Raw genomic sequence first — 27,747 nt, 5'->3', positions numbered from 1 at the left:
GAAGAATAGGGACCAGGTTCTCCCTGGCAGGAGATTAGGGAGTGGGGCAAGTCGGAATGCCTCCCAGATACGGGGCTTTCCAGGGAAGAACGCCCCACTGAGCACAGTAGGCCTAGAGGAGAAGATGAACTTGGTTTGGAGCAAACTGAGCTTGAGATGCCTGGGTGTGCTGTTGCCTATGCCCGTTAGATGCTCAGGGGATACCAAGGTTCCAGAATCCACCATTTTAAAGGCGAAAAGCCAAGGGCATGAACGTGAACGCAAGGGAGAGTTGGGAGGCAGAGATTGTGGCTGAATAGGAGTCTATTTGCAATTATGAAAAAGTACTAGAAATTGTCACAGCCAAGAGGAGCCTAAGGGAATGTGATGACTAAATGTCATGTGGGATCTTGGAACAGAAAAAGGACATTAGGTAAAAACTAAGGAAATCTGAATAAAGAATGGGCTTTAGTTTAATAATAATATGTAAATATTGATTCATTCAGTGTGGCAAATACACCATCCTAATGTAAGATGTTAATAATTTAGAGGAAACTGGGTATGGGGGAACTCACTGTACTTTCTTTGCAACTTTTCTGTAAATCTGAAACTATTTGAAAATAAAAAGTATATTTTTAAAAAGAGTATTAAGCTTAGTAAGAACTATATTATGTTCTTAAATCAGCCATATTTTCTCTGATGAGCAAAGAAGCCTTTGTGTTCTCTGGTGGCTGCAGAGTACTGTTCCCTTGGAGACCACCCCCAAGGTGGCACGCCTGTAAGAGCACATTCACCCATACCTCCTTATGCAATGAGTCACGCTGTGAATCATCTCTAACAATATGCTGCTCCCCGAGTTTACCCCACCTTAAGGGCATATCAAGGTGGCAGTAATAACACACTTCATATCCAACCTAATCTTTCTTCTCGACCTGTCAATGTAGAAGTGCACCTCCTGTCAAAAAGAACCGCTTCACGTTAGAATAGATAAAGGATGCACTTGAAAACATGGGAATTATCTTATTTTATCCTGAACTGCGGTTATGATTGACATCTGGAGCAGGACATTGTTTTACTGTGTGCGACATGTAGTTCCCCTTGCCCCCAGGACCTGTGTCAACCAAATACCACCCCCATACATTTCCAAGTGCACCCAGCTTCCGCCCCCTCCCTGCCCACCCCCCAAGCATAAGTAAACTAAACCCTTAGGGTTGTGATATTAGACTGGGAGGCAAGCAGTGAAAAATGTTAAAGGAATAGGAAAACAGACACTCTAAAAAGAAGTTATCTACACGCGATAAAATTGTAGAGAACTAAATACACACACACGAATACAAGTGAAAAGGGGGGAAATCTGAAAAAGATGGGTGGATTACAGCTACATGTGAATCTATAATTATCTCAATAATATTTTCAACTTAAAAAATAACTTAAGGGCAGCCATTGTTGAATCATAAATGCTCCGACAGTGCCCCCCCCAGACTCTCATATACACATTCAGCAACAAAAGGTGAGCAAAGGAAATTCCCTGGCAGTCCAGTGGTTAGGACTCCGAGCTTCCACTGCAGGGGGCACGGGTTCAATCCCTACTCAGGGAACCAAGATCCCGCATGCCACACAGTGTAGACAAAAAAAAAAAAAAAAAAATGGTGAGCAAAGTTCTGGTTGTTATAGACTCAGGGAAACCAGAGTTTAAGTCTTGACTCCAACTCTCACTAGCTGTGTGACCTTGGGTAAGGTACATAACCTCTCTGAACTGCAGTTTCCTCATCTAACAAATGGGAAGCATGGTTGGAATGATTAGATGTAACAGGTGAAGTGCCTAGCACAAGGCAGGTGCCCAGGAAATAGCAGGGACCCCTACTTCTCCTTTGGTTGCAGGTTGCAGAACTTTGCCCCAAGTTCTCAGCTGCCGCTTTCTCCATGCAGCACCCTCAGCTCCTTTGCACCCTGTTTCTCCCACTGCACCTACCTAGAAAACCCTGGGCTGCACCTCCAACCTGCACACGGGACATCCTGCCTTCCGACGCCAGAGCAGACACAACGCCTCTAGTGCGCAGGCCCAGCCAAGCTGAGGTTCCATGTCCCGTTCGGGGCAGCGGCTGCTCACTTCCTGCTCACACCCGCACGCCCTTGTAGGGGCGGCCAGCTGCAGATCGTAAACTAGCCAGCACGCGAAAGTCAGGCGTTTTGGTACCAGAATAACCTGGAGGGCCAGGGCTGTCCTGACCTCTGCTCTCCAGGGACTGGCCTTCCAGCTCTTCTCTCTGGCTCTCACACCCGCACAAAGGTCCGACCTATTCCTGCCCACCCTGACTTAGGATATCCTGGGGTCAAGCAATGCAGGAACCAACTGGCTGATCCTCTCACCGGGCCCTGCCAGGCAGACTCCCAAGTCCCTGGCTTGCCCGGCATCTCGGGCGGGAGCCAACCACAGCCAACCTGTGGGCTTGTGGGGTAGGAGGGCAGCAGACGGGCTCAGATTCCCAGAGGAGCATGCCGCCCTCCCTGAGTATCCTGAGAGAGGGGTGTGGCTGGAGTGGAAGCCTGCCGATGGGGAAATCGTGTCTTACCCTGCAAACCCACAGCTTTTCGCCTGTATTTTTTTCTTAATTTTTTTTTGGCCGCATCACGCAGCATGCGGGATCTCAGTTCCCTGACCAGGGATGGAACCCGTGCCCCCTGCGCTGGAAGTGCAGAGTCTTAACCACCAGACAGCCAGGGAAGCCCCGTGCCTGTATTGTTATTATCAGTCTTCCTCCTCCAGAAATGAATCCTCACCCCTGTCAATATCAGAATGCCTCATATCCAACACTCGAGTTCAGACCTTGCTCTGTGTGTATGGGATCCTGTCCAAGGTTCCCAAGTGGAGCCTCCGGTCTAAATCCCAGTCCCCAGGACACAAACCAGCCTGGAATCCTGCTGAACAAACCCAGATGTGGGAGCCTTCATATGCACGGAACCCACACTGTGTCTGGCCCTCCGCCACTGCTGTTTGTCCTGGAGACCTGACCCCGAGTGTCCAGCCCACACATGCCCCCTCCCATTCACCCTCGTACCTCCTGTGAGCGGGTTAAACTGTACAGAACTCTCCAACCCCCTTTCATCCTATTCCCTTGAGACATGGACCAGAGCCTACACATCCCCCAAGCCTCTCCGTGGCCACCAAGAGAGCCATTCAGCCTCTCTGCCATCATTAGCAGGCCCCAAGGCCGGGGTACCATGGGCCAGGAAGGGGATTCTGCAAAGGACAGGGCCCTGGCATCACCTCCGTTACGTCTCCTCCTTTACTCCCGGACGTGAGCATCCTTTCCCCCAACCCCTTCTATGTCCAATCTCGATGAAGACAGTCTAAACAAGAAGCCTGTCTGATTCACAGTGAACCCCCTCTTCTGGGACAACCCATTCCCGGGGCTGGGCTCTGCCATTGTTGGCCCCAGGGCACTGATCCCCTGACCGAAGCTGGGCCAGATTCTCCTGCCCAGAAACAGCACACGGGAACCAGAGGCTCGGAGACTAGGAGCGTCTGGTTCTGAGCCACCACCAGGTGAATGGCCACCCCAGAGGGCAGGACCCTGAGTTCCTGGGCTGGGACCCCGAACCTTCTCTGATTTCCACCCAGCCCAGGTGTGGCAACTGGAGATTCTTCCTTTAAGTCAGTTCTCTGAGCCACTCTGAGGTCCTTCCAATGCATTCCTTTTTTTCCCCTTTAAACCAGCCAACTCGCAGTTCATTGTTTGCATTCAATGGAAACAACCAACAGCCCAGAGCTCAAACAGGACTTGGACCCAAAAGTTAAATCAGAGATGAAGAGTGTTTTTACCCACATGTGTCCACTGCCCTGTTTCTCTTGGGAGGCTCTTTGGGTGCCCTGGAGCTAGGATTGGTCAGGTCATTAGACACACTGCTCCCCCTCCAAGTTTCCAGGGAAACAGCTTACCCCAGGGGTCCTGGAGAAAGCCCGGGACACACCAGGCCCCTTCAAGTGAGTGCATTGATTTCAGGATGCCTTCTCACCTTGATGGGTCTCCTTTCTAGATGCTGCCCTCCCCCCTGCCCAGACTCAGGGCCCCTCAAGGCTGCAGCTTGCGTGCTGTTGACGTCACTCAGCTTCCCCAACAAGTCAGCCTGACTCACAACCAGGACAGAAGAGACAAACTTTATTTCTGTGAAGAAGACCCGCACTTTGGTATTTAGCATAACTAAAGGGCTAACTGTGGGGCACTGCTACCATGCTGCTAACGACCCCATTTCCCGAGTCCTGAGCCGGCCTCTTCACTCATCCACAGCCGCTTCCTGGTCTGTCTTCTCTTCCTTAACTTCTCTTCCATCTTTCAGATTTTGGCGAGCAAACTCCTCAAAAACCAAATTTTCATCCTGTAAACTAAAATGAAACAAAGAACACTTTGATCATGGCATGTTCTTTGAAGCTTTCAATGAGATCTTGAGGAAAACAAGATCCTTGATCTCCCTTTTGCAACACAGGAACCGATCAAGATTTTCCTACGTGATGGAACACAGGACAATGCTGTTCTCCTCATAGTTTTTCAAGTAAAATCTCTTTAACAAACAAAAATCAGAGAAAATGAAGGAACCCACAGAGTAGACATACATGCCCGGAATAACTGTGTGTGTATATGTGAATGTGTGCGCGTGTATGCGTATGTGTGCGCATGTGTGCGTGTGTGTATGCGTGTGTGCATGTCCTGGTACTAGAGAGCAAAAGGAAAGCCAGGCCCTGCGCCGGTATCGAGAGCATGGGGCGTGTATGGAAAGACCCAAAAAGGGGTTTGCGCTTGTCTTGTGCAGATCTCAGCCTATCAATAACCACTGTTGTGGTTGGACTGGCCCTTGTGGTTCCTGTTACGACTGCAAGATGCCCTTCAGCAATAACCATCCAGAAACTTTTAGAAAATAAAGGTTTATTACTTACAGAACCTGGAAATTACACAGCATATACCTGGGGCCACACAGCGAGGTCGTGGGTAGCGAGGGAGAGCACACCGCACAGGCCTGGGGTTCTGCCTTTACTGGGGTTGGAGGTGGGGGCCTAGGGTTTCGAGGGCTCACTCTTTATTGGTGAATTTAAAACAGAAGAGCGGGAATTTAAAGTGCAGAAAGACAAAAAACAAGTGGCTCAAATGATCTGCTATTGAAATCAACAAAACTCTAAAACAAAGGAGAGGGAGAGCCGGCCTGGCTCTGACCGAGTCCGGTGGCTGGCAATGTGTTTATTCGAGTGGATGCCTCTTTGAAGAGGATGTCTCGGCAATCAAAGCTTAAGTCAGGCACTTGCATTACAAAAAAAGAAAAACCAAAAACAACTGTGAGGGGTCACATTAGGGCTGTGGAGAAGGAGGTCACAGAACGGGATAACACCAAGCAGGGCTCACCTTTTCTTGGTCTTATCTGTGAGCATGGAAGAAAGGAGAGAGAGATCTATTAGCATAAATCCTGTCTACCGGAAATTTTCTTCCTTTGTTAGGTCACTTTATAGGTGGAGGAATAAAAGGCCTAGATATATGCATTTCATGAGAATGGCGTGTAATTCCTGCTTCTTTGCCATTTCCCACTCGGAGGGCCTTTCTCCCTGCATTTTTAACCATCACTTCCTCTAAAAGTTGCCACCACAGCCTTCACCTCCCCAGACGGAATCAGCCACAACCTCGCCTCTAGGACCCTTTCCCTGATTAGCCTCAGCCCCTCTGATGTTGTGCTTCTCCTTTCTAAGCCTTTCTCCCTATGTGCCCTTTGGACCCTGTCCAGATCAGAGTCCACAGGAGCTGTTACGACCCAGACTTCCACGGTCCAGCTCTCTAGGGGTGAGTCCTGGGACTTGACATAGAACTAGTACTCCAGTGGGGGAAGGGGGTGACTAAAGCTTGAGAACCACTCCCTGGCCCCTCAGGGAGTTTGACTTCTCTCTTAACACATTGATCTTGGGGTAGGGGGCGGGTGCAGGGAGTGGGTTAGATTTTCACATATATTTTGCAGACCCAGGGTTGTTGCTAATTCTTTGTGAGGTTTTCTGCTTTTTGTTTTTGTTTTTTTTAATTATTTTTTCTTATTTATTTATTTGGCAGCGTTGGGTCTTTGTTGCTACACACGGACTTTCTCTAGTTGCGGCGAGCAGGGGCTACTCTTCGTGGTGAGGCACGGGCTTCTCATTGCGGTGGCTTCTCTTGTTGTGGAGCCCAGGCTCTAGAGCGCAGGCTCAGTAGTTGTGGCGCACGGGCTTAGTTGCTCCGCGGCATGTGGGATCTTCCCGGACCAGGGATCAAACCCATCTCCCCTGCACTGGCAGGCAGATTCCTAACCACTGCGCCACCAGGGAAGCCCCTTGTTTTTGTTTTTAGCTTTCTGCTGCCCACCTAGTAAAGTCCTAGTGTAATCGCCTCACCACCCACCATGGTGAGCCAGGAAGAACTAAGTGAAGCTACACAGCTCCAGAGGGTTTGGGGGAGCTTGTGGCGGGGCTGAGCCACTGCCCTTATCTCTTGTGCCTGTCTGGAAGGCAGTACCAGGAGGGAAGTGTCTGTGTGGGCTGCTAACCACAGGGGACCTACAGAGAGGCTGACTCATCAAAATGACCCTGGGCAAGAACCATCCTGGACCCCCCCCCCAACCCTTGTATGTAATAAGTTCTGGTAGCATTTCTCCAGAACTTATTACATACAAATTACTTGGCCCCTGGCCCTGGCAGGGTTTCTTAACTCCAACTTATGCTTTCTCTGCTTAGCATCTACCCGTCTCAACTCGGGGCACCGGGGACCAGGCAGGTAAGATGTGAGCATGCATCTGTGAATGAAACTTGGGACTTATAAACCTCTGGAAATCAAAATTTTGAGGCCATGGTGTGATTTGTCCTTTCTCCCCAAAATCTCACAGTATAAAAGATCATTGGTTTAGCCTTGATGTTATGATATGTTCAACATGAGGGCCATAATGACTGGAACATGAAAATGTCATACCCAGAAAAGGAATCACTCCACTTCCCCCAAGTGAAGTCATAAAGTCTGTTCACGGGGCCAGAAAATGATCTGACACAAACTATGACATCTCCTCCGGTCATAGTTTTAAAATAGCCTTTTAGAATGTCCTTGAAAGGGACCAGAATGTGTCTCAATCTCACATAGTTAAAAATAGTATTTTAATGATACAAGTATAAATGAATAAAAAAAAAATATGGTTAGACTGTATTTTTCCCCCAAGGGAAGTTTTTGTCAAACTTCCAAAAGTTTTGAGTATTTGAATCTAAAATATTTGGAAGAGATACTTTGAGACAAAATAGTTTTGAGACAAAGCCAAAATGAATATGGGGCTCATTCTAATGTTTAAATGCCATTTCATTAAAAACATAGAAAAGCTCTTTATAAAATATAAGAAAAAAAACCCTGCTTGTTTATACCACTTTTACTTAAAATGTTCTTAATTACTATAACTCGGGAGGGTTCTCATCCAGACAGGTCCATTTTTCTTTCCTGCCAACTAAGCCACCTTAACACACAGAGAAGAATTTTTCCTCAGAATTTCTGAGATTGCACCTACATTATTTTTGCCGCTTCATTTATCCCTTTTAAAAGAGCTGTATTAAGATCTAATTCAAATATCATACAATTCACCTATTTACATGTACAGGCCCATGGGTTTTAGTTTGCTCACAGAGCTGTACAACCATTACTTAATTTACTTTTAACATCCATACATGAGCCGACGGATTTACAATTCAAAGGAGCCAAGGTATTAGGAACCCAGCCTGACCCTCTTTTCCAGTATTTTCTGTATTCTCATCATAACTGCCATAGTCAGAAACACTCATCATCTTCTAAATTCCTATTAATGCTTCCAAATGAAATGCAAAAGCCTCAGGCTGTCAAATTTACTTTTTTTTTTTTTTGGTCAAATTTACTTTTCACTCAAATTTTATTTAAATCTAAATCCAGGTCTGGGGACTTCCCTGGGGGTCCAGCGGTTAAGACTCTGCACTCCCAAAGCAGGTGGCCCGGGTTCGATCACCTGGTCAGGGAACTAGATCCCGCATGCATGCCACAACTAAAAGATCCCACATGCCGCAGCGAAGACCAGACGCAGCCAAATAAATAAATTTTTTTTTAAAAAAAGAGAGAGTAGATCCTAAGACTTCTCATCACAAGGACAAAAACACTAAAAAAAAAAAAAAAAAAAAGAATCCATGTCTGTTCACAGCAAAGCTTCTGCTTTTAAATCATTCCTGATAAAACCAAACGAGACAACCCGCACCCAAGCAGGGATGCTACGTCCTCCACACACTCACTGGAAGTGGACAAGCCACCCGGCCCAGGACCTAGTAGCCGAGCACTCATTTCTGGGAGGGGGGGCCCAGGCACTTGAAGGTGGCCTGGAACCTCGGCCACCTGGCCCTGCCTGTGCTCAGATATGCGGTCAAGGAAGACTAGCAGTGAGTACGTAATAAATCTGTGAGTGGTAAAGGACTAGAAAAAGGCAAGATAATGCGAGACTGACCTGGGTCCTCAGACTGGGGGTGCATGAGGCGGAACGGCACGTCAGCGGTCACTTCACTAGAAAGGAAGAAGGATGCAGAGCGGTGAGAACACGCACACAATTGTAAATGCACAGCCAAGAGCTGGGAGCTGGGGTTGCAGAGCTTCGTGAAAGGTCCCCAGGCCCCAGCTGAAAGAGGACTCAGTGAGAGTCAAAACAAAACAAAGCAGAAATCAGGAAGTGGTCAAGAAGGAATTTTAAATGTATTCCCTGGAATGTGGTCTAGAAACTCCACTTGCGAGAGGCTGAGGCGGCTAGGATTTTTAGGTCCCCCTTCCTCCTGGTTATTAGTTTCAGGGACATGATATTATGGGTAGAGAAGAGGTGAAATCCTGGAGAATAAGGATAGCTTTGAAAAATATCCTTTGCAAAATGTAACTACTTTTTACGTGTTAAATCTGTGCTAAGGCCGCACACAGTCCCTCTGCAGAGAGCAGAACAGGGATGAGCACGGTCTACCCAACTCCACAGGCTAAAGGGCTTCGAGGCGACTTGGAATTTATATTAAAAAAGGAAGGCAACAGGGCTTCCCTGGTGGCGCAGTGGTTAAGAATGCGCCTGCCAATACAGGGGACACGGGTTTGAGCCCTGGTCTGGGAAGAACCCACATGCCACGGAGCAACTAAGCCTGTGCACCACAACTACTGAGCCCGTGTGCTACAACTACTGAAGCCCACACGCCTAGAGCCGGTGCTCTGCAACAAGAGAAGCCACCGCAGTGAGAAGCCCGTGCACCGCAACAAAGACCCAATACAGCCGAAAATTAATTAATTAATTAATTAATTTTTAAAAAGGAAGGCAAGGAGTCAGGAAGGGGTGGAAGGGAAATCTAGGCACAGGAAGAATGGAAAGGGGTGTGGGAAACAAGGGTTACTCCTTGTTTCACCCAGGACCCATCACCTCCCGCCCTGGGGTTACTGCTTCGGTCAAAGCACTTCTGCTGCTAAGGCGCTCCTGGCGGACCCGAATATGGCTGGGGTCTAGGAGAGAAGGCACAGCATGGGCTCTATGTGAGGGGAGGTGATAAGAGTCGGTGAAGGAATATGTAAGGTCAGTGCCTGCCTCAGACTTGTCTTACCTGCTGCCTCTTTGTGCATGATTTAAATGGCTGCTCTCACTAATCACAATCGCCCACAGGTGGAAACAACCCAAATGTCCACCAACAAAAACGTGGTCCATCCATACCATGGAGTATTTCTCAGCCATAAGAAGGAATGAAGTGCTGACACGTGCTACAACATGGACCTTGCAGACATGATGTCAAGGGAAGAAACCAGCCACAAAAGCACAAATATTGCCTGATTCCATTCATATAACATGTCCAGATTAGGCAAATCTACAGAGCTAGCAAGCAGGTTAGTGGTTGCCAGGGATGAGGGAGAGGGGAGAATGGGAGAGACGGCATAATAGGTAAGGGGTTTCCTTTTGGGATGGGAAAAGTGTACAGGAGCTAGAGAGTGGTGACAGTGGCACAACACTGTGAATGTCCCTGATGCCACTGAACTGTACACTTTTAAAAGGGTAAAATGGTAAACGTCACATTATGTGTATTTTCCCCCTCCCCCCCCCCACACAGGCAGCTGCAAGGAGTGTGCCAGTTTTCTGAGTGTGTGTGTATGTGTGTGTCCTCGCCCAGGTGCAGGCCCAGCTACGGTCTCAAAGGAACATCCCCAACCTCACACCAAGGTCTGCAGGGTGTTAGGGGCATCATCTCCTAAGACCTCTGAGCATGAGAGCCGGGAAACCAGACTTCACTGTCACTGTTTTGAAGCCCCGGTTTGTCCCCTTTGATATCTTGGAATCAAGCAGAGAATCAAGCAGAGAAGGAAGATGAAGGGGTTTACCTGGAGGTGAGGTCTCCCAGGAGGCTAGGAAACACAAAAGCAAACAGGGCTGTGGTGACTCTCCACAGTGGTAACACAACCTTACTTGCCGTTATTCAGAGGCTGGACACGTGCCCGCCATGTTCCTCACTCACAACTTTCAGGATCTTCGCACCCCTAACAGCCAACTCAGCTATTCCTCTCTACTTGTGATTTCATCTCTTTCTCACGTGGGTTAGTTAAAAAGAGGAATTACATAGGTTCAAGCCCTAATGTTCAAGAATAAACCTCGGTCCAGAATTTCTCTCTGGGCCACAGAGGTCACGGTGAACTACCTGCTGATCACTTACCCTGACTGCTGCACTCGACCCTGTTTTAGATCCTCTCAGAGAAGACGAAAGAAAACACTATGCACTTTGAGAAACACAGCTACACACACTGTGTTAACGAAATTTGCAGAATCAACCCACGTTCTACTTTGTTGCCCCAACCAAAATTTGGGGAACTCTTCACCTCCTGAGCCCTATGGAATATACACATGGATTTGCTTTGATGGCTGAACTACCGAAGGCTGATCAAGGTACAAGGCCAGAGCCTCTGGCAATGGAATTTGAAAAGGAAAATGAGAAGTCGAGTTTTTCCCTTCTGATAAGATTTTTAAATGGAAAGAAATTGATTTCAAAAAAGATGGGAAACCATTTCCTCAGAACTCTGAGACAGTCATGCTCTTGTATGAAAAGGAGACTCCCCAGTCCTGTGATTGCTCGTTGGGGAGGAAAGGCAGGCCCTTTCCGTCATGGATGGATGCCTCCTGAGAGGCAGGTGAACCAGGATGCCCTGCGAGTTCATTTCACAGCCACCAGTCTTTTCCAAAGTACAATCAGACGCTCAACTGATTCTCCTGTTTTATATCAGCTTCCATATGTGAGCACAGGCACACCCATTTTTGCCAAGTGGTACCAATAGTGCACGTGTTTCGTAGTCTGCTTTTCTACCTTTTCCCCCGTAATGTTATATCAGGTAGAATTGTGAAACTAGACAAATAGAGTCTCTCTAAAACTCTGCTATGTAATCGATAGAATTTGTGGACTTTTCTTGCTTTCTGTCTCCCAGTCACTCAGGAATGAAACCATTCAGACTACTGACGGCCAAGATAGAGCAGGCAGAGTGCTGGAGCTGGACACTCACCCTGACACCGTGAGCTTCACCTTGATCTGGTAAGACACCAGGATCCCCATGACGGTCTTGTCTATGCCCTCCTTTATGCTGCTCAAACAGAAAAGAAAAACAGAAGAATGCAGGGAGGGGAGAAGCGGGAAGCAAAAACCGGGTGAATCAACCCCACCTCTCCCCACTGCGTCATCCAGGCTCTGCTGTGTCCTCACTGTCTGGGGCGCTGGAAGGCAGCCCTGACGCTGGGTGAAAGGGGGGCTCGGGATTCGGGGTGGGCTTTGCTCTGCCATTAACTGACCCGGTGACCTTGGCTGAAGCTCTCATTCTGGTGGAACCTCAATTTCCTTATCTGTGAAATGAGTATAAATTCACCTTCCTCACAAAAGCATGGAGAGACTGGCATGTTTATAAAATACTCCATGAACCACAAAAGATCTTTACAAACGCAGTGCGCCGCTGTGGATGTCGTGATTCCTTTGCCCTCGAGTTCACGGATCTAGGGCATCAATCTCCCTGCTCGGCCCTCTCCCAGAGCATCACAGATGTGCTTTAGAATCTAACACACCAACTGGCAAATCAACCTCAGAAAATCCTTTGACTCCCAAGATCCTGCTTTCTGCCCAACGTTCGCTGACCCCGCTGTTCGTCTCGGAGCTACGGGGGCAGGGAGGGCAAACGCGAGAGCTCTTCTCGATGGCATTGCCTGGAGCTGATCGCTGGGGCCTTGGAACACACAGGGGTGGAGGGGGAGATGGCAGCGAAGGGCCCGAGCCTGGGTGGCAGCTCCTACCCCAAACCCTCAGGGCTCACCAGCAGACACACCGCTGGGAATGGAAGCCCCGGAGGATGGTGAGGAGTGACAGGGCTATTTGACGTAGAAGCTTCGTTCTAGTTTTTACTAGATCTGCTGGCTCAGTTCGGCCATGGTTCTCTGAGCAGGGTCAGCATATCAGTGCTTATTTTCATTTAAATTGAACTGACCTCTGTAGCCCTCAGGACCTCCTGTTTTTACCTTTCCTGATGGAAATGCATAAACGACCTTTCCATCATTCATGGAGCCAGCTGGGGCACTCAGTTCGTATGCTCAGGGCTCTACACTAGCTAATGATGATTTTGAAGGTAATAGCTGACATTTCTGGAGCACTTACTGTGTGCCAGGCACCACATTTTACATGGACTGTCTCACATAACCCTCAAAACCTCTCTCTGAGGAGCTATCGCTCCCACACTTTACAGACGGGAAAACTGAGGTTCTCAAGACAGCTCCAGTTATCTGCCCAGGGTGGCCCAGACAGCAAGCAGGGGTGTTGGGGCCCAGCACAAGGTCCAGAGCTGTAGCCACTGTGTCACACCAGGGGTGGGAGTGGGGTCCCTGCTTGGGGCCCCGGGGCCCCGAGCACGCGCTTTGCCACCAGGCTGCGTGTGCAGGCCGCGAGCCCAGGGCTGGGACGAGGAGGGGGCGTAGACCAGCGCCACCGCAGCACTGAGTCTCGGGGCTCACATGGTGCTAGAGGCAAGGTTCGTGTCCTCGTGCTTGATTTTCCCGTCCAGGGCGATGCCCTTTCTCTCGAGGTTGTTAGCCAGCAAGGGCAGCAAGGTCAGCGTCGTGGTCAAGGTGCTGTTTGGTGGTACCTTTTCCCTGCAGGAAGAGACACAGAGAGCAGATTTAGCTGGCTGCTCTTACAGCCTTGAAGCCACCTTCGCCCCCACGAGACCCTGTGTGCCGTCAAGCATTTTCTAGAACCCACATTCCCTGCGACTCATGGGAAAGACAGTCCAGGTGCCTGTGCCTTTGCCTTGTGAGAAGAACAGCATTAGTGACGTCTCAAAACAGGCTGGCAGCAACATTAGGACGTTTCTCAACTCCCTCAGCCTGTTCTGATTGCTGAATTTCTAGAATGTCTTGTGGGGTGAAGTGAGACTGGCCCAAGAGTCAGGGACCACACCCAGTCTCCTCCTGAGGCTTCGTGAACCACGCAGTGGGCTGCAGGGCCAACTGGCCAGTGCCAGCAACAAGCCCAGGCTGGGATTCGTCACTGTCGGGAGGTTTCAGCGTGTGCCCAGGGAGGAGGGGCACGAGAAGGGCCGGGTCCTCCACTGTGGGCTGTTCAGACTGGGCGGCTCTGTGGGCCTGGGTGCAGCTGGGGGCAGAGCAGCGCGGTCTCCCCAGGCTGGGCAGCATCCCGGCTCACCGAACAGCATCTGAGCCTGGAGAGTTGGCTCTGCCACTCACCCACGTGCTGACCCCTGGCCTGTGCCCACAGCCGCCATGCAGCTGCCTGCCCTCTCCGACCCCAGAGCCCAGGCGAGCCGTGTCCGTGCTCCTGGCACACCCTCTGTCCTTGTGCCCAGCCAGGGCCCTGAAAACACTGTCCAGGAGCCAGCCTCGGGCCCTTTCCCCAGCCTGCTCTGTAACAGACGGGGAGTCCCACTGTCCCCCTCGGAACGGGTCCCCTCCTCCATCTCCCTGGGGAGTTGAAGGCGGCTGTGTCTTCTCTGGCCTCCAAGTGCACATAGGAGGCTCCCGGGCATGCAGAACCCTGCTTGAGCCCAAGGTGGCCCACATCCTTGCATCTGGGCCCTGGTAGAACTTCTCTTAATGAGCTTAGTTTGGGCAGCAGAGTGACAGAAGCACAAATTACACTGGAAAGGTAGCTGTAGTAGGAAGGGGCCCCCGGGATGGGGCTTGGACGATGGCCTTTCCTGCAGCAGCCCTTGCCGAAGGCCTATGCCAAGGCCTGGGGCCAAAGTCCCGCCCGGCCACTTCCCAGCGCCTTTGGGATTGGGACTGGATGGTGGGCAGCAGCTTGGGGGTCAGGTCTGACCTGGTTCCCAGGAGGCCTGCCCACCAGGGCCCCAGAAGCCCCACTTTCAACCTCCCTGCCTCCCACCCTTTTGAGGGTATCCGAGGATGGTTCCCAGTTTTCTGGGAGCCCTTGATGCCAAATGTATCCAAGAGCCGTAAAGAGGCCCAGGTGATGGGGTATAGTAGGGGAAAACTCAGCTGGGGACCAGTTTCTCCTATCATTGTTGGGCGCGTGCCAAAAGGTGAGCCAGGAAGACGCCCAGGACATGAGGATGTTCAAGGACACAGCCTAAAAGGTAGAGTAGACCCCAGGCCTGGCCCCAAGGAGACAGTCAGTGAGTTATGGTTCTTTCCTTCCTCTCTCCTCTCTAGACCTATAAGTCAACTTAGGTCAGGAGCTGCTTTAAGTAACAGTTTATCCTGAAGTCGCCTTTTAAATATCATGTAATGTTATCTTGCTGAATCAGCTGTCTTTCCTCACCCCGCTCCCCGAACCCTCCTTCCTCTAACCGTGATAATATTTTTTGCATACAACAATGCTTAGAAAAAACACCTTCCCAAGCAGTCCTCTCTGGGGGAAGGCATAACCCCCAGAAGCCTGTGTCCCTCATGAACCTGACCGCCTAGCACAAAGCAAAACTGGTGAGACCTCTCGCTCCACCATGAAGAAGCCATCACAGGATTCCCATTTGTTTTTAATATCTTTTTTTTAAAATTTATTTGGCTGCGCTGGAACTTAGTTGCGGCACGCAGGATCTTTAGTTGCAGCATGTGAACTATTAGCTGCAGCATGTGGGATCTAGTTCCCCGACCAGGGATCAAACCCGGGCCCCCTGCACTGGGAGCACGGAGTCTTAGCCACTGGACCACCTGGGAAATTCTCCCATTTGTTTTTTACTCTAATGAAGGGAGAAAAGTCACTAACAACAAGTGGCTGAGAACTGATATATCATCCTAATCCAGTTGTCACTGGTATCAGATTTTCAAGTTATGGAGAAGATCAAAAGATAGGGAACCCTTGACTGGGCTGACAGGTCATTTGATTTTCTGCTCTGGGGGCAGAAACAGTATCAAATTCCTACCCACTTATTCAAGGATCAATAGAAAGTTCTAGACATTCCCACTGTGACATTTCAGCCTTTATTTCTCTCCTCTCCATCATTCCTTAGCTTGACCCAGCTCTCGGAATTCTTGTTAGCGAGCACAGGATCAAGATGCTAACTTTCTTTGCAGTCCTTGAAGTGAGAACAGGGGAAGGAAGTGGAAAGCTGGGGAGCTAGCTGACCATTCTACTTCCGTCTTCAGCGATGACCAAAATGGGAACTTGACCAAGAAGCTGGAGCCGCCCAGGAAATAGAAACCCAACCCACTACTCACTGTGTTTCCTCCATGGCCACCGGCTTGATGTAATAATCACTCGAGTAGAGAACCACGTTGGCCACTTGTTCCACTGCAAAGGGGGACAGGGTAGGGTGACTCGGTGCGGAGTCCTGCGTGGTGCCTTCCAGCGGACATGGTTGGTCTTCCCTAACGGCCATTTGAGTGCACCTCTCAGGCTCGCCTTTAAGGCTGAGATTTCTGTTCTGTCCTCAGGCCACTTCCATTCACCAATAACCTGCTCTGTGTCAACCCTACCCATGAGCCAGTCTCCTAAAACTGCACCTCCTGGGAGACTCATCCTCCCTGCTGAGCTCAGGGCACATCTGTGGGTATCCTTCCAAAACACACAATCTCCCGGTGTCCCAAAACTCACCATGTGCTCTCTTTCCCCAAATACACTCCCTTCCAACCTTCTCTATCTTATTCAATGAGCATCTCCTTCGGGTGTCCAAGCTAGAAACCACGTGGAGGCAGCACAGGGTTGATTTGTGGGTGTAGCATGGTGGACAGGAAGGTGGGCTCTGGGGCCAGACCACTTGGGTTCACATCCCAGCTTAGCCATCTGCTGTGGGGTAATTACTGAGCTCCTCTAAGCCTCGATTTCCCCATCAGCAAAACGAGAATGATAATTGCATCTAACTTATATGGTTGTTGTGATGATTAAAAAGATGATTTTTAATCTCCATTAAAATCAAATTTGAGAATCAGAAAAACAATTTGTGAGAAGCACTCAGCACAGTACTCGGCCTATAGAAAGTTCTTAACATCTTGCTTCAGAAATTCAACAGCTTCTTTCAAAAATTAGGGGCTTCGATGTTAGGATTCATAAAACTTTGAGAAATAATTTAAAATCTAAGTATCAAATGATACTTTCTCAATCCTGCTGCTTTGTGGAATACTGTATTGACACTACACACAACATGCTAAACAAATAATGCCAGGTCCTACAAAGACTTAAAGGCATAGGAACTTAAACCAACATAAAAACAAAGCCATAAAGTAAGCATGTATATTAGCATCAAGAAAAATCTAGAATTTTTTAGTATGTATGCAGCAAATTCCTGAGTCTTCTCTATGATGGATAAGAGGGAAAGAGGAACGTGGTAGATGGCACTTAGGGTGACCAACCATCCTGGTCTGCCTGGGACTGGCCCCATTTTAGCATTGAAAGTCCTGCGTCCTTGGTCCTGGTCAACCCAGGATGGTTGGTCACCCTAACACACTGTGAGTCTAACTCTGTCTCAGCCATCGAGTGTCTGAGGGAGAAGTGAACAGAGAGGTCTCCCTCCAAGGTCATTTTATCGTGTCTTTTTTACATCACCCATATAAGACCAAGATCTAGGAGCATCCCGTGCACTTTGACGTCCTCTGAGCTGAGGAAGTGTGTAGGACCAGCAAGCGGGAGGCGCATCTCCTGAGTGTTCAGGAGGCTTGGCCATCACATCACGGTGACTCAATAGTAGCAGTGACAGTAGGGATTACCACTTACAAAGCATGTCCAGTGTGATCAATCAGTACCTAACGCAACCTGGGAAGGTAGTCCGGGAACACTGCCGTGGCTGCCCGCTAAATTCCAAGAGGACGTGCACAGCTCGAGCCCACAGGGGAGCCCAGAGTTCCCAGGCCAGGACTCCCCACTACACTGTGCAGAAAGAAAACTCCTCCCGCACTTACCCCGAGACCTGGCACAGGGGCCCCTCAAGGAAGGCGTGACAAGGAAGGACGGGAAGATGCCCTGTCGGTGATGCTGTCCCAGGACAGAAGACAACCCTAAGCTGGGCACGAGGCTGCAGGAGAGGACACCTTCCTCCTCTAAGGTCCTGCCGTGTGACGACAGAGACAAACGGGCAGTTCCAAGGCCCCGGGGGGCCTTACTGACCAGAGGAGAGACCCTTGGGAAATATGACTAGATTGGGAACCTGGAAGACTCTGCTGTCCGGGTTCGAGCAGAAGGTCCTACCTAGCACTTTAATCTTCTTCACCGTCTTCTCTGTATTATTGGTCACGGTCACAGTCACAGGAATGGGTTCCCCATGGTAATAGAGCTGAAGAAGTCAGCAGATACGTCAGAAAAGGGGAAGAGAGTGTGGCCATATCTTGTTAAATTCATCTCAGTCCTTTAACTGGAATAAGTGGCTGAATGCCCACACTTTCAAGGAAGACAGGGTGATGGCATCACGTTTCCTGTGGAGAAGGGTCTGGAGCAGGTTCTACCCCCTCTGTGGGAGGCTGAGGCGGATGATGGGGCCTCCGGCCCCAACGCCCGAGTCCTGAGGGTCACTCAGAGTTAGCCCCGGGGGTGTTGAGTGGAATCATGAGGTTATTGGGGGCAGAATAAGTGAAATGAGGGGAAATCAGTGGGGAAGCCCAGAGGTAGAGCTTGCCCAGCAGTGACTCTGCGTGATCTAGCCCAGATGCTCATGTCCTTGCGTGTGCGCGCAAGTTACACCACTTGTGTGTGTGAAGTAACACACACACACACAGTCTGCTGGCAATGTGTGTGCACGACTCTTGTCGACCAGAGACGGCCTTGGCCAGTTTCACCTTTTTCGGCCGTGATTTTCACACGACATGCTCACCCCCTCACCGTTACTGCCAAACTTAAGTTTGCACGGAAGTGAACAATTTGTTAACACCACACCCACTGATGACACACTAGTAAAGAGGCCCCTGGGGGCAGACAGGGGGCAAAGACAGCCTGGGCTGGGGGTATGGGAAACCCTCCACCTCCAAGTTGTCGGGACCCACAGTGAGTGGAATGCAAGCCAGTTTGGTCCTATCCTAAGGGTCACGTTTACTGGCTCCAAATTATGAAAAAAGCCAGTCGTCCCCAAATGTTGGTGCTTTAACTATCGCTGCCCCCAAGACTGCCTGCAGCACACCCCCAGCAGAGGGCCTGGCAGGCTGTCCCCAGGCCGGCTCCACAGTCACCTCTTTGCTGAGGGCGACAGCGAGGTGCAGGGGCTTGTCGGACATGAAGAACTGCCAGGAGGCCTCCTTTTGCGGCTGGGGACCCATCTCTCGTGGCGCATGCTGTACCTTCCGGATCAGTAAACGCACGGAGCTCCTGTGGATGAAAAGTCACCGATGGTTCCCCGGGTCAGAGCCTGGGCCTCCTCAGGACGGCCTACCAGGTCCCCCTGCCCATCCCCAGGCTGGGATCCCTCAGGGATGCTGCCGATGGATGCAGGATGGACCAGTAGAGGGATCAGGTCTGGGGGGCGGGGCCTGGTGGGTGGTGTGGACCAGTCAGCTCTCCAAGGGTCCCTCTCACCCTCTGTTAGGACCCCGGCGTGGCCTCCTCTCGGGTGAAGCTGATGTGGGGACGTGTGCCTATGTGACAGGCTTCAAAACTCTCTACAGATGTGATGCCCTGTTATTGCTGTTTGGTATAAGTGTCCATAGGTGTGAATGTTGAGTATGTAGAGAAAGTGTTGAGGGCACAACTGGAAACCTTGTTCAGGAACAAGAAAAATGGGCACCAGAGCCTGAGAGTATAGGAGGAATGGAAGTCACTGCCTAATGGGCACAGAGAGTTTCTGTTTGGGGTGATGACAGCATTTGGGGTATAGATACCTTGGGATATGGATAGCAGATAGTGGTGTAACTGATTATACAACATAATGAATGTACTTAATGCCACTGAATTGTACACTTGACAATGGTTAAAATGGTAAACTTCATGTTATGTATATTTTACTGCAACAAAGAAATTACAAAAGAAGAAGAAAACTAAAGAAAGAGGGGATCTGGAGGCTTTTAAGGACTTACATGAGCCCTTGAGGTTGCCAACTCCCCTGTCATTTTCTTTTGTTTTTTTCCCCCAAATGGTCAGCCATTGTCCCCCACCCCATGTGGAGATGGTTCATCCTGACGGTCCTGACCTGGGGAGGCTCCATTACCCCACCACAATGGCCCTGTGGGAAGATTCTGCCACTGGGACATAAAGTGAGGGGCGGTCTCTTATCCCCAGCCCTTCCCCACACCCTCACATATTCCCACAGCTACACTCTTACTTCTTGGGAATTTTGTCCTCTTCCGTATCTGTGCCTTGTGTGGCAAAGGCTTTGACCTCGAAGTCGACCCCACAGCACTGCAGGGGCAAGAGAACAGACAGGGCTGCGGTCAGCACCTCCCTTCCGGGAGCCAGGATGGGGGTCACAGCTCCCGCAGGGGATGTTACGTGGCTACTTCTTTTTCTGTCTTGGCCATATCCTTTTCGGAGTTGCACCATTATGACTAGCTTTGGAAGTGTGCTAGTGATGAAATAGTGGCATTAGCTCGAGGAGAGCGCCACGGGCTCCAAGGCCCCAGTGAAGGTCCCCCAGCCTGCAGGATGAGCCCCGCCAGTAGCTGCAGAGCACGGTCCTAGCCTCTCACCACCTTGCATGGCGGCCAGCCCATCCCCCATTTAGTTGTCCTTCTCAGAAGTGACCCTGTGTGCGTGTAACTGATGGTCCACTGCCTACAGCAGGGGCGGGAGCAGTGGTCACAGGGCTGGCAGGGGTCCGTGGACGCCTGTGCTGGGGCTCCAGTGCCCTACGCCAGCGGGCAGCTGCTATGCCACTGCAGCCAGGCGTGGCCAGGCTGCCACGGGGACCCGGTGCTGGCAGCTCTCCCAACTTTTGAAAAGAAGCTGGAAATAGAATTTGGAATGAAGGTTCCTTATTTTTAAATTAACTAGATTAAAAAATGTTGCATGGATGGAACAAATGCATCTGCGGGCCCCTTCGGCCCCCAGCCCCAGAGTGAATCCCCCGTGACCTCGCTCCTCTGTTGTGTTAACACGAGGTGTGCGGGGCAGGGGTGAGGGCACAGAGGCCGGGGATGGGCCCTCCACCAGCTGCCCACAGAGTGACAGTAGCGCATAAGCCACAGTCTTACTGGTTCTGCAAAACTGTGGAATCGCAACAACTCTAAAACCTGGGTTGAAAATAAACACACATCGTTACGCTCCAGCACCTGGAGCTCTTAGCCATGCCTCCTCTCTGCTCAGCCCCCTCCACCCCCACCTCCTGCTGCCCCCTGCACAAGCCAAGCCCTTCCACCTGTCTACCCTGGGCACGTGCTGTTCCTTCCTTCTGAAATGCTTGACGCCTCTCTCTCCTTTTATACTAGCCCAGCTCCCAGGCCTCCTCAGCTGTGAGGCCCCCAGGGCCCCTGCTGCACTGATGTCTCCTCCCCGGGGACAGAGGGAAGGGTGGCCCTCTGGCTGGTATAGTGTCCCCCACTCTGATTGAGTGGCCTTCTCCACCTTCCCGCCCACACCCCTGTTTTCCTGGCCCGGTGGCTTTCAAAGGTTTCAGGCCACCGCCCACGGTAAGTAGGAAAGTTCACTGCGAGGCCCGGTAAACAGATGCTCATGCGTGAAGCAATGCTCGTGAACTAGCGCTTATCTACGCTGTGTGCGATGTGCTCTGAGCTCCCATGCTGTTCCACTTCATGCCATTCCATTTTCTTTCTTCAATGCCATCTCGGATCCACCGCACCGGTTTCACAAACCACTAATGGGGTAGGACCCCCAAGTTGAAAATCATGGCCCTGGACCCTCGGTAATCCAGGTACCGATCTGCCATTCTCAGCCCTCATTTGCTGTCTTTTTATTTTCCAGCTTCTTCCCTCGTGACTCCCTCAGGCCTGTAGTCCCTGGACCCCAGCACCTTTTCCTCTCTCCTCGTGTCTGCACTGCCCTCCCTCCCTGCCTAGAGTCCCCAGTCCACCGGGGTCACAGCTCTCTTGCACACACGGCCCCTTTGCTTCTCGCCTTTCAGAGCTCAACCCCACTCTTAGCTCAGTGGCCAGAGGGATCCTCTACAAACCCAAGTCAGAACCTTCTGTGTGTGGGGGGGGGGAGGGATAAATCGGGAGATTGGGACTGACATATACACACTACTATATATAAAATAGGTAACTAATAAGGACCTACTATACAGCACAGGCAACTCTACTCAGTACTCTGTCATGGATATATGTATATGGATAACTGATTCACTTTGCAGTACAGCAGAAACTAACATGTTGTAAATCAGCGATATTCCAATAAAAATTCAAAAAAAAAAAAAAAGAACCTACTGTGCAGAGCCCGCCAGCGGCTGCCATCTCGCTCAGAGAAAGTCCCAGTCCATGAAACATGTACGAGGCCCTTCCTGACCTGGCCGCACCTCCCGCCCCTCTCAGACCTGCCCCCACCCTTCACCCCAGCTCCGCCTGCTCTCCAAGCAGCACCCACTGTGCATGGTGCGCCCGCCCACCTGGATGGCTCTCCCGAGGCTGGAGTGGCCCCTCCTTTGCCCCATCAGAGAGGCCTTCCCTAAGCTCCCCGGACAAGCACCACCAGGTCCTCCCTTAGCTCTCCGAGCCTCTTGTTCTCCATGGATGGGCTGCAGAGGGACTTGCTATTTGGTTTTCGTCTGCTTCTCTCCCCAAGTGAGACCCACGAGGGGAGAGACCTACTACTATTTCACTCACAGGGCTGCTCATGGTTAGGAATTGCTGAAGACAAGTGATACGCTCATTATACTGTCTCTCTACTTTTGCATATGTCTGCAATTTCCCACAGTAAAAGCCCGTGCGCCACAACTACTGAGGCCACGTGCCACAACTACTGAGCCTGTGTGCCACAGCTACTGAAGCCCGTGCACCTAGATCCCGTGCTCCACAACAAGAGAAGCCACCGCAATGAGAAGCCCGCGCACTCCAACGAAGAGTAGCCCCCGCTCGCCACGGCTAGAGAAAGCCTGCGTGCAGCAACGAAGACCCAACGCAGCCAAAAAAAAAAAAAAAGAAAAAGTCTTTTGAAGGTATGAATGAATCCCTGGCATTTCTTCTGGAACCAACCTTGTCCACATCTTGTGGAGCTGGCTGCAGCATCACCGAACAGGGCAAGTAGTCAGGAAACTGTGGAAAGAAACAACAGATCATTTCTTTCAGAGAATGTTATTCCACGTGTGTTCTACCTTCATCGCACAAAAATTGAAGAATGGGGGCTTCCCTGGTGGCGCAGTGGTTGAGAGTCCGCCTGCCGATGCAGGGGACACGGGTTCGTGCCCCGGTCCGGGAAGATCCCACATGCCGTGGAGCGGCTGGGCCCGTGAGCCATGGCCGCTGAGCCTGCGCATCCGGAGCCTGTGCTCCGCAACGGGAGAGACCGCAACAGTGAGAGGCCCGCGTACCACAAAAAACGAAACAAACAAACAAACAAAAAAAATTGAAGAATGAAGATGAGGAGCAAGAAAAAGGGAAACATCTTCACGTCTGTTCCCAACAGCCGGAGTGGCGTGAACACAGCCTCCCGAGGGTCCCAGGTCAGCCTCACACAAACACGTATGTGCCTGTCTAGTTTTACAGAAATGAGACAAGTGATGCACGTGTCCTGCAGTCTAGTTTGCTCCCATCACTGCTCCTAACCCTGCTCAGGATGAGTGTGACCATTTTCAATGCTGGGAGATGTAGTTCTGCGCCACCATTTTTAAGGCTCCAGTAACACCGCTTTTTATTTTTTTTGGTCCTGCCGCATGGCTTGCCGGGATCTTAGTTCCCCAACCAGGGACTGAACCTGGGCCCTTGGCAGTGAGAGAGCAGAGTCCTAAACACTGGAGCACCAGGGAATTCCCCCGTGACACCACATTGAATTCAGCCCATTTCCTTTGTTGGCTGCCCTCCATCAAGTGGCCTTTACTTTGTTGCCATTGTCACCAAGGCTGCATAAACATCCTTCAGCCACCTTAGCACAGTTTTAGTCCATTCACTCCATAGGCTACACTATTAGAAAGGGAACGGTCAGGTCGAAATCACATTTTTAAGGTTTTGATACATGTTGACATGTTATCTCCAAAAGGTTCTGTCACTTCAAACTCCCAGTCCCAGCACATGGGAGCACCCAGGACCACAAAACTTTAAGTGATTTTTTTTTTAAAGCTGTTATAAAATATACCTAACATAGAGACTTCCCTGGTGGTCCAGTGGTTAAGACTCCATGCTCCCAATGCAGGGGGCACAGGTCCCATCCCTGGTCAGGGAACTAAGATCCTGCATCCCACATGTTGCATAGCATGGCCAAAAAAAAAAGAAAAAAAAAAAATATATCCATCCCTAAATAAAACTTACTATTTTAAGTGTACAGTTCAGTGGCATTGAGCACGTTCCCATTGTCCTGCAATGATCCCCACCACCCATTTCCAGAACGTTTTCATCACCCCAAACTGAAGCTCTACACCCATTAAACATTAACCCAATTCCATCCTCCCCCATTCCCTGGAGACCACCATTCTACTTCCTGTCTCTACGGACTCCTCTGGGTCCCTCATATAAGTGAAATCACAGTGTTTGTCCTTACGTGGCTGGCTTATTTCACTTAGCATGTTTCCAAGGTTCATTCATGTTGTAGCTTGTGTCAGAATTTCCTGCCTTTTTAAGCCTGAACCATATAACTTTGGAGGAATATATAATCTTAAGACCCATAAACACGCGAGTGAAGAGGGTGACAGCAGCTACCCCGACAGTGAGCTCAGGCCCAAGTCTTCAGAGGCAGGAATGCTGGCCCCGTGGTAGCCAGTTTCCATCAGGGGAGACTCAGGCCATGAGAGGGGCGAAGGGCTTTCTCTACAGTGACCCACCGAGCTCTGGTCAAGGCTACAGAGGATGACTCATTTCACTAAGGTCTCCTGTCTGGCAGGGACTCTTTCCTGCTTAGAAACTCCTTGAGGCAACCGAGGGGCACTTCTTTCTTTTTATAGCCGAGCAAGTGAAGGCATAACATGCACATATAATTAGGTGGTCGGATGCAGGCAAATATTTAAACTGTAGGTTGAAACGGTGCCTTCCAAGGCCGGGAGGCTGTTTTCAAGGACTTAAAAAAAGACAATCACAGCCCGTGCAATCTAGAATTTCCTCCAAGGGTGCAATTTGCAGGCCCGCAAATGTGACGTCATTACTCTGGCCCCTTGCCTTCGCTGCTGATCCCATCATAAGGTGTGGTGGGTGAAGGAAGCAATGCGAGGAAGTGGAGGGTCGAGTCGTCACCCACCTTGAGCAGGAAGGGGTACGTGTGCTCCCCTAGCTTCTTGATCAGGCTCTCCTGTAGCTTCGTGAGGGCTTCCGAGGCCCCCACAGGAGGGAACAGCTGGACCTGGGAGAAGTACAGGTCCCTGCGGAACTTCAGGCCGATCACATCGATGTCTTCCTGGCCGTACCGGAAAGCGCAGGTCAGGGAGACATACACTGGAAGGGAGACAAGAGGGGGTAGGCTTGCCCCGTTGGCGGGCTTGGCACCCCTGCCTGGGCTGACACTGCCTACCACTCTCAACATCCCACCTTCAGCATCTCAGTAAGGACCTGAGAACCTTACTACCCAGCTGGCCCTTCCCTCTGGCTTGCGTCAATGACTCGAAAGGGCCAGTGTCTGAGTGCTGGGAGGCTCCTCCCATGAGCCACATTATTTAGCCTCCTGCCTCTACTGTTTCCCTCATTCTCCCACCCCCTCCTCTTGATGTACCAGTTCAGTGAGCTCAGGAGGCTTTTAAACAGTGTGAGGTCGCTTGGGTTCTGAGGGCGGAAGGTCTGGATGGAGTTGAGAGCGAAGGTAAGAAGCAGAGGAAGGGCTTCCCTGGTGGCGCAGTGGTTAAGAATCTGCCTGCCAGTGCAGGGGACACAGGTTTGAGCCCTGGTCCGGGAAGATCCCACATGCCATGCAGCAACTAAGCCCGTGCGCCACAACTACTGGGCCTGCACTCTAGAGCCCGCGAGCCACAACTACTGAAGCCTGTGCGCCTAGAGCCTGTGCCCTGAAACAAGAGAAGCCACTGCAGTGAGAAGCCCACGCACCGCAACGAAGAGCAGCCCCCACTCGTGGCAACTAGAGAGAAAGCCCGTGCGCAGCAACGAAGACCCAGCACAGCCCAAAATAAATAAATTAATTTATTTTAAAAAAAAAAGAAAAGCAGAGGGAAACCGTGCTAGAGAGTAAAACAGACGAGTGCCTGAGCTGGACGGGGCCTCGAGGGAACTGAGCAGGGGCTCAGGGACCAGGTGGAGAGGTGAAACCAACTCCGAGAGGAAGCCTTCTTTTCACACTGCTCAGAAACTTAATTGAGCTTTCTCTAAATCAATCAGCGCTTCTGAAAATTCACTGTGGTTAAACAGATGTAAACTGTGCCCCCAGTGGACCAAAAGAATTATATGAAACTACACATGTTTTGAGGATGGACTGTTTACAACTGTCCTTAATGTGGTAAATAAAACCACACGAAGTGGTCCCCCCAAGTCCTTGGTAGCTGTTGGTTGAGGATTTTGTCTGTGTCTGCCTCAAGAGTAATTGTCCCTCGGCGCTAAGCTCAGAAGAGCCACTGATCATTTGCTTATCCCTCATTCAACGTTTGTAAGAGGAAGGTGCCCAGAGATGACCTGGTTTTATGCCTCCCTCTCCAGGCAGTGCGTTCCTGGCCAAGGGCATGGGCTGTAGGGGCTGGAACTGGGCTCCACCTGGTGTAAGAGAGGAGCAGAGTACCCAGGAGGAAGCTGGAGACAGCAGAGGGGGGCGATTTTCAGCCTGTTTCTGCCACGTCCCCTGGATGCTGTGGGCCCTACATCTGACATACTCCATGGGCACGTCCAGGGTTAGGAACAATTCCTTGTTGGGTGCTGGTAGCTACCACTCTAAAAGGCATATTTAGAATGGAACTGAGTCAGTGACATTATCATAAGGATAACTTGGTTCCAATTTAGTTTACACGACTGGTTTTTGTTTGTTTGTTTTTGACATGCCACATGGCACGGCTTATGGGATTTTAGTTCCCCGACGAGGGATCAAACCCAGGGCCCCGGCAATGAGAGCACCGAGTCCTAACCACTCGACCGCCAGGGAACTCCCTACACAACTGTTATTAGTACCAAATTGCTTGCCACACATCGCAACTGCCAGATATCTTTGAGGGGGCTGTGCTGCCGTGGTCCAGAACACCAGGCTCAGCATAAAAACCCTGCCTTCCCGCAGCCTCAATTCCCCGCTTTTCGTATAAACCCAGAAAGGAGCCCTCTTGAGTCTGCCCTGACATAGAACGGCAGGACACGGGGCAAGCAGGCAGTCCGCAGAGCCTGCAGACTGGGGCTCCGGGCTCTGTCTGCCGTTCCTTATCCTGCCACCTCCGACAAGTGGCTTCCCCGAGTCTTCACCTCCATCTGGAAGATGCGGACAGTGAGCTCTGGTGGGAACAGGGCCCGTGTCCTGAGGATCGTATGAGGGAATGTGGGTGCAAGGGCCTGGCAGAGAGAATGGGTGTGCCAGAGCTTCCCCGCCCCTCCTTGCACACACACACCCCCTTCCCGCAGCCAGACCACCGCTCCCCGGAGGACGACAAGCTCTGCCTCACCTCTCTTTCCCTTCACAAGCTCAGGATCCACGAGCACGACACCATCTAAACCAAAAGAGAGAGAAGAGTGAGGGTGGCGGACGTGAAAGAGACTGGAAGCTTCTTGAAGTGTGTGTGTATACATATATATATCACACGTAATCCATATTCATTACAGGAAAACTAGAAAGGGAAGCTAAGCAAAGAGAAAACAAAGTCACCTCCACTTGAGATACCCAGAGATACCCATTGTCAACATATCGGTACAGAATGATTTTCCAGATGTATATACATTTTTTTTAATATTCTTTTTTTATGTATATTTTTATTTTTTTGGCTGTGTTGGGTCTTCGTTTCTGTGTGAGGGCTTTCTCTAGTTGTGGCAAGTGGTGGCCACTCTTCATCACGGTGCGCGGGCCTCTCACTGCCGCGCCCTCTCTTGTTGCGGAGCACAGGCTCCAGACGCGCAGGCTCAGTAGTTGTGGCGCACAGGCTTAGCTGCTCCGCGGCGTGTGGGATCTCCCCAGACCAGGGCTCGAACCCATGTCCCCTGCATTGGCAGACAGATTCTCAACCACTGGGCCACCAGGGAAGCCCTCCAGATGTATATACATTTATATGAATGTTTTTTTTATATATGTTGTTAACTGCTTTCCTCATTCAACTATATATTGCAAACACATATTCATACTAGTCATAC

General features: G+C 50.6%; 1 protein-coding gene across 5 annotated transcripts in view; it reads right to left on the bottom strand.

The window, feature by feature from the left end:
• Positions 1–4,122: 4,122 nt before the first annotated feature.
• Positions 4,123–27,747, bottom strand: part of SAG (S-antigen visual arrestin) — a 37,077-nt gene continuing 13,452 nt past the window's right edge. The window contains exons 3-15 of one of the 5 annotated variants that reach the window (XM_033425088.2): positions 27,069–27,113; positions 24,728–24,921; positions 22,540–22,599; positions 19,719–19,795; positions 18,634–18,769; positions 17,663–17,747; positions 15,700–15,772; positions 13,018–13,155; positions 11,532–11,609; positions 10,365–10,388; positions 8,482–8,537; positions 5,373–5,388; positions 4,123–4,363 (exon numbers count right to left, since the gene is read on the bottom strand). In XM_033425088.2, coding sequence (XP_033280979.1) covers positions 4,255–4,363; positions 5,373–5,388; positions 8,482–8,537; positions 10,365–10,388; positions 11,532–11,609; positions 13,018–13,155; positions 15,700–15,772; positions 17,663–17,747; positions 18,634–18,769; positions 19,719–19,795; positions 22,540–22,599; positions 24,728–24,921; positions 27,069–27,113 — 1,091 coding nt within the window. In that variant the 3' untranslated portion in view covers positions 4,123–4,254. Of the gene's footprint in view, positions 5,030–5,372; positions 5,389–8,481; positions 8,538–10,364; positions 10,389–11,531; positions 11,610–13,017; positions 13,156–15,699; positions 15,773–17,662; positions 17,748–18,633; positions 18,770–19,718; positions 19,796–22,539; positions 22,600–24,727; positions 24,922–27,068; positions 27,114–27,747 lie in introns of all 5 variants that reach the window. The other 4 variants (XM_049711946.1, XM_049711943.1, XM_049711944.1 and 1 more) reach the window with 4 other exon arrangements.

This window comes from Orcinus orca, chromosome 7 (genome assembly GCF_937001465.1).
Source record: "Orcinus orca chromosome 7, mOrcOrc1.1, whole genome shotgun sequence".
NCBI classification, from domain to species: Eukaryota; Metazoa; Chordata; class Mammalia; order Artiodactyla; family Delphinidae; genus Orcinus; species Orcinus orca.
The sequence above is the reverse complement of the archived record's forward strand: the minus strand, read 5'-3'. Positions and strand labels throughout refer to the sequence as shown.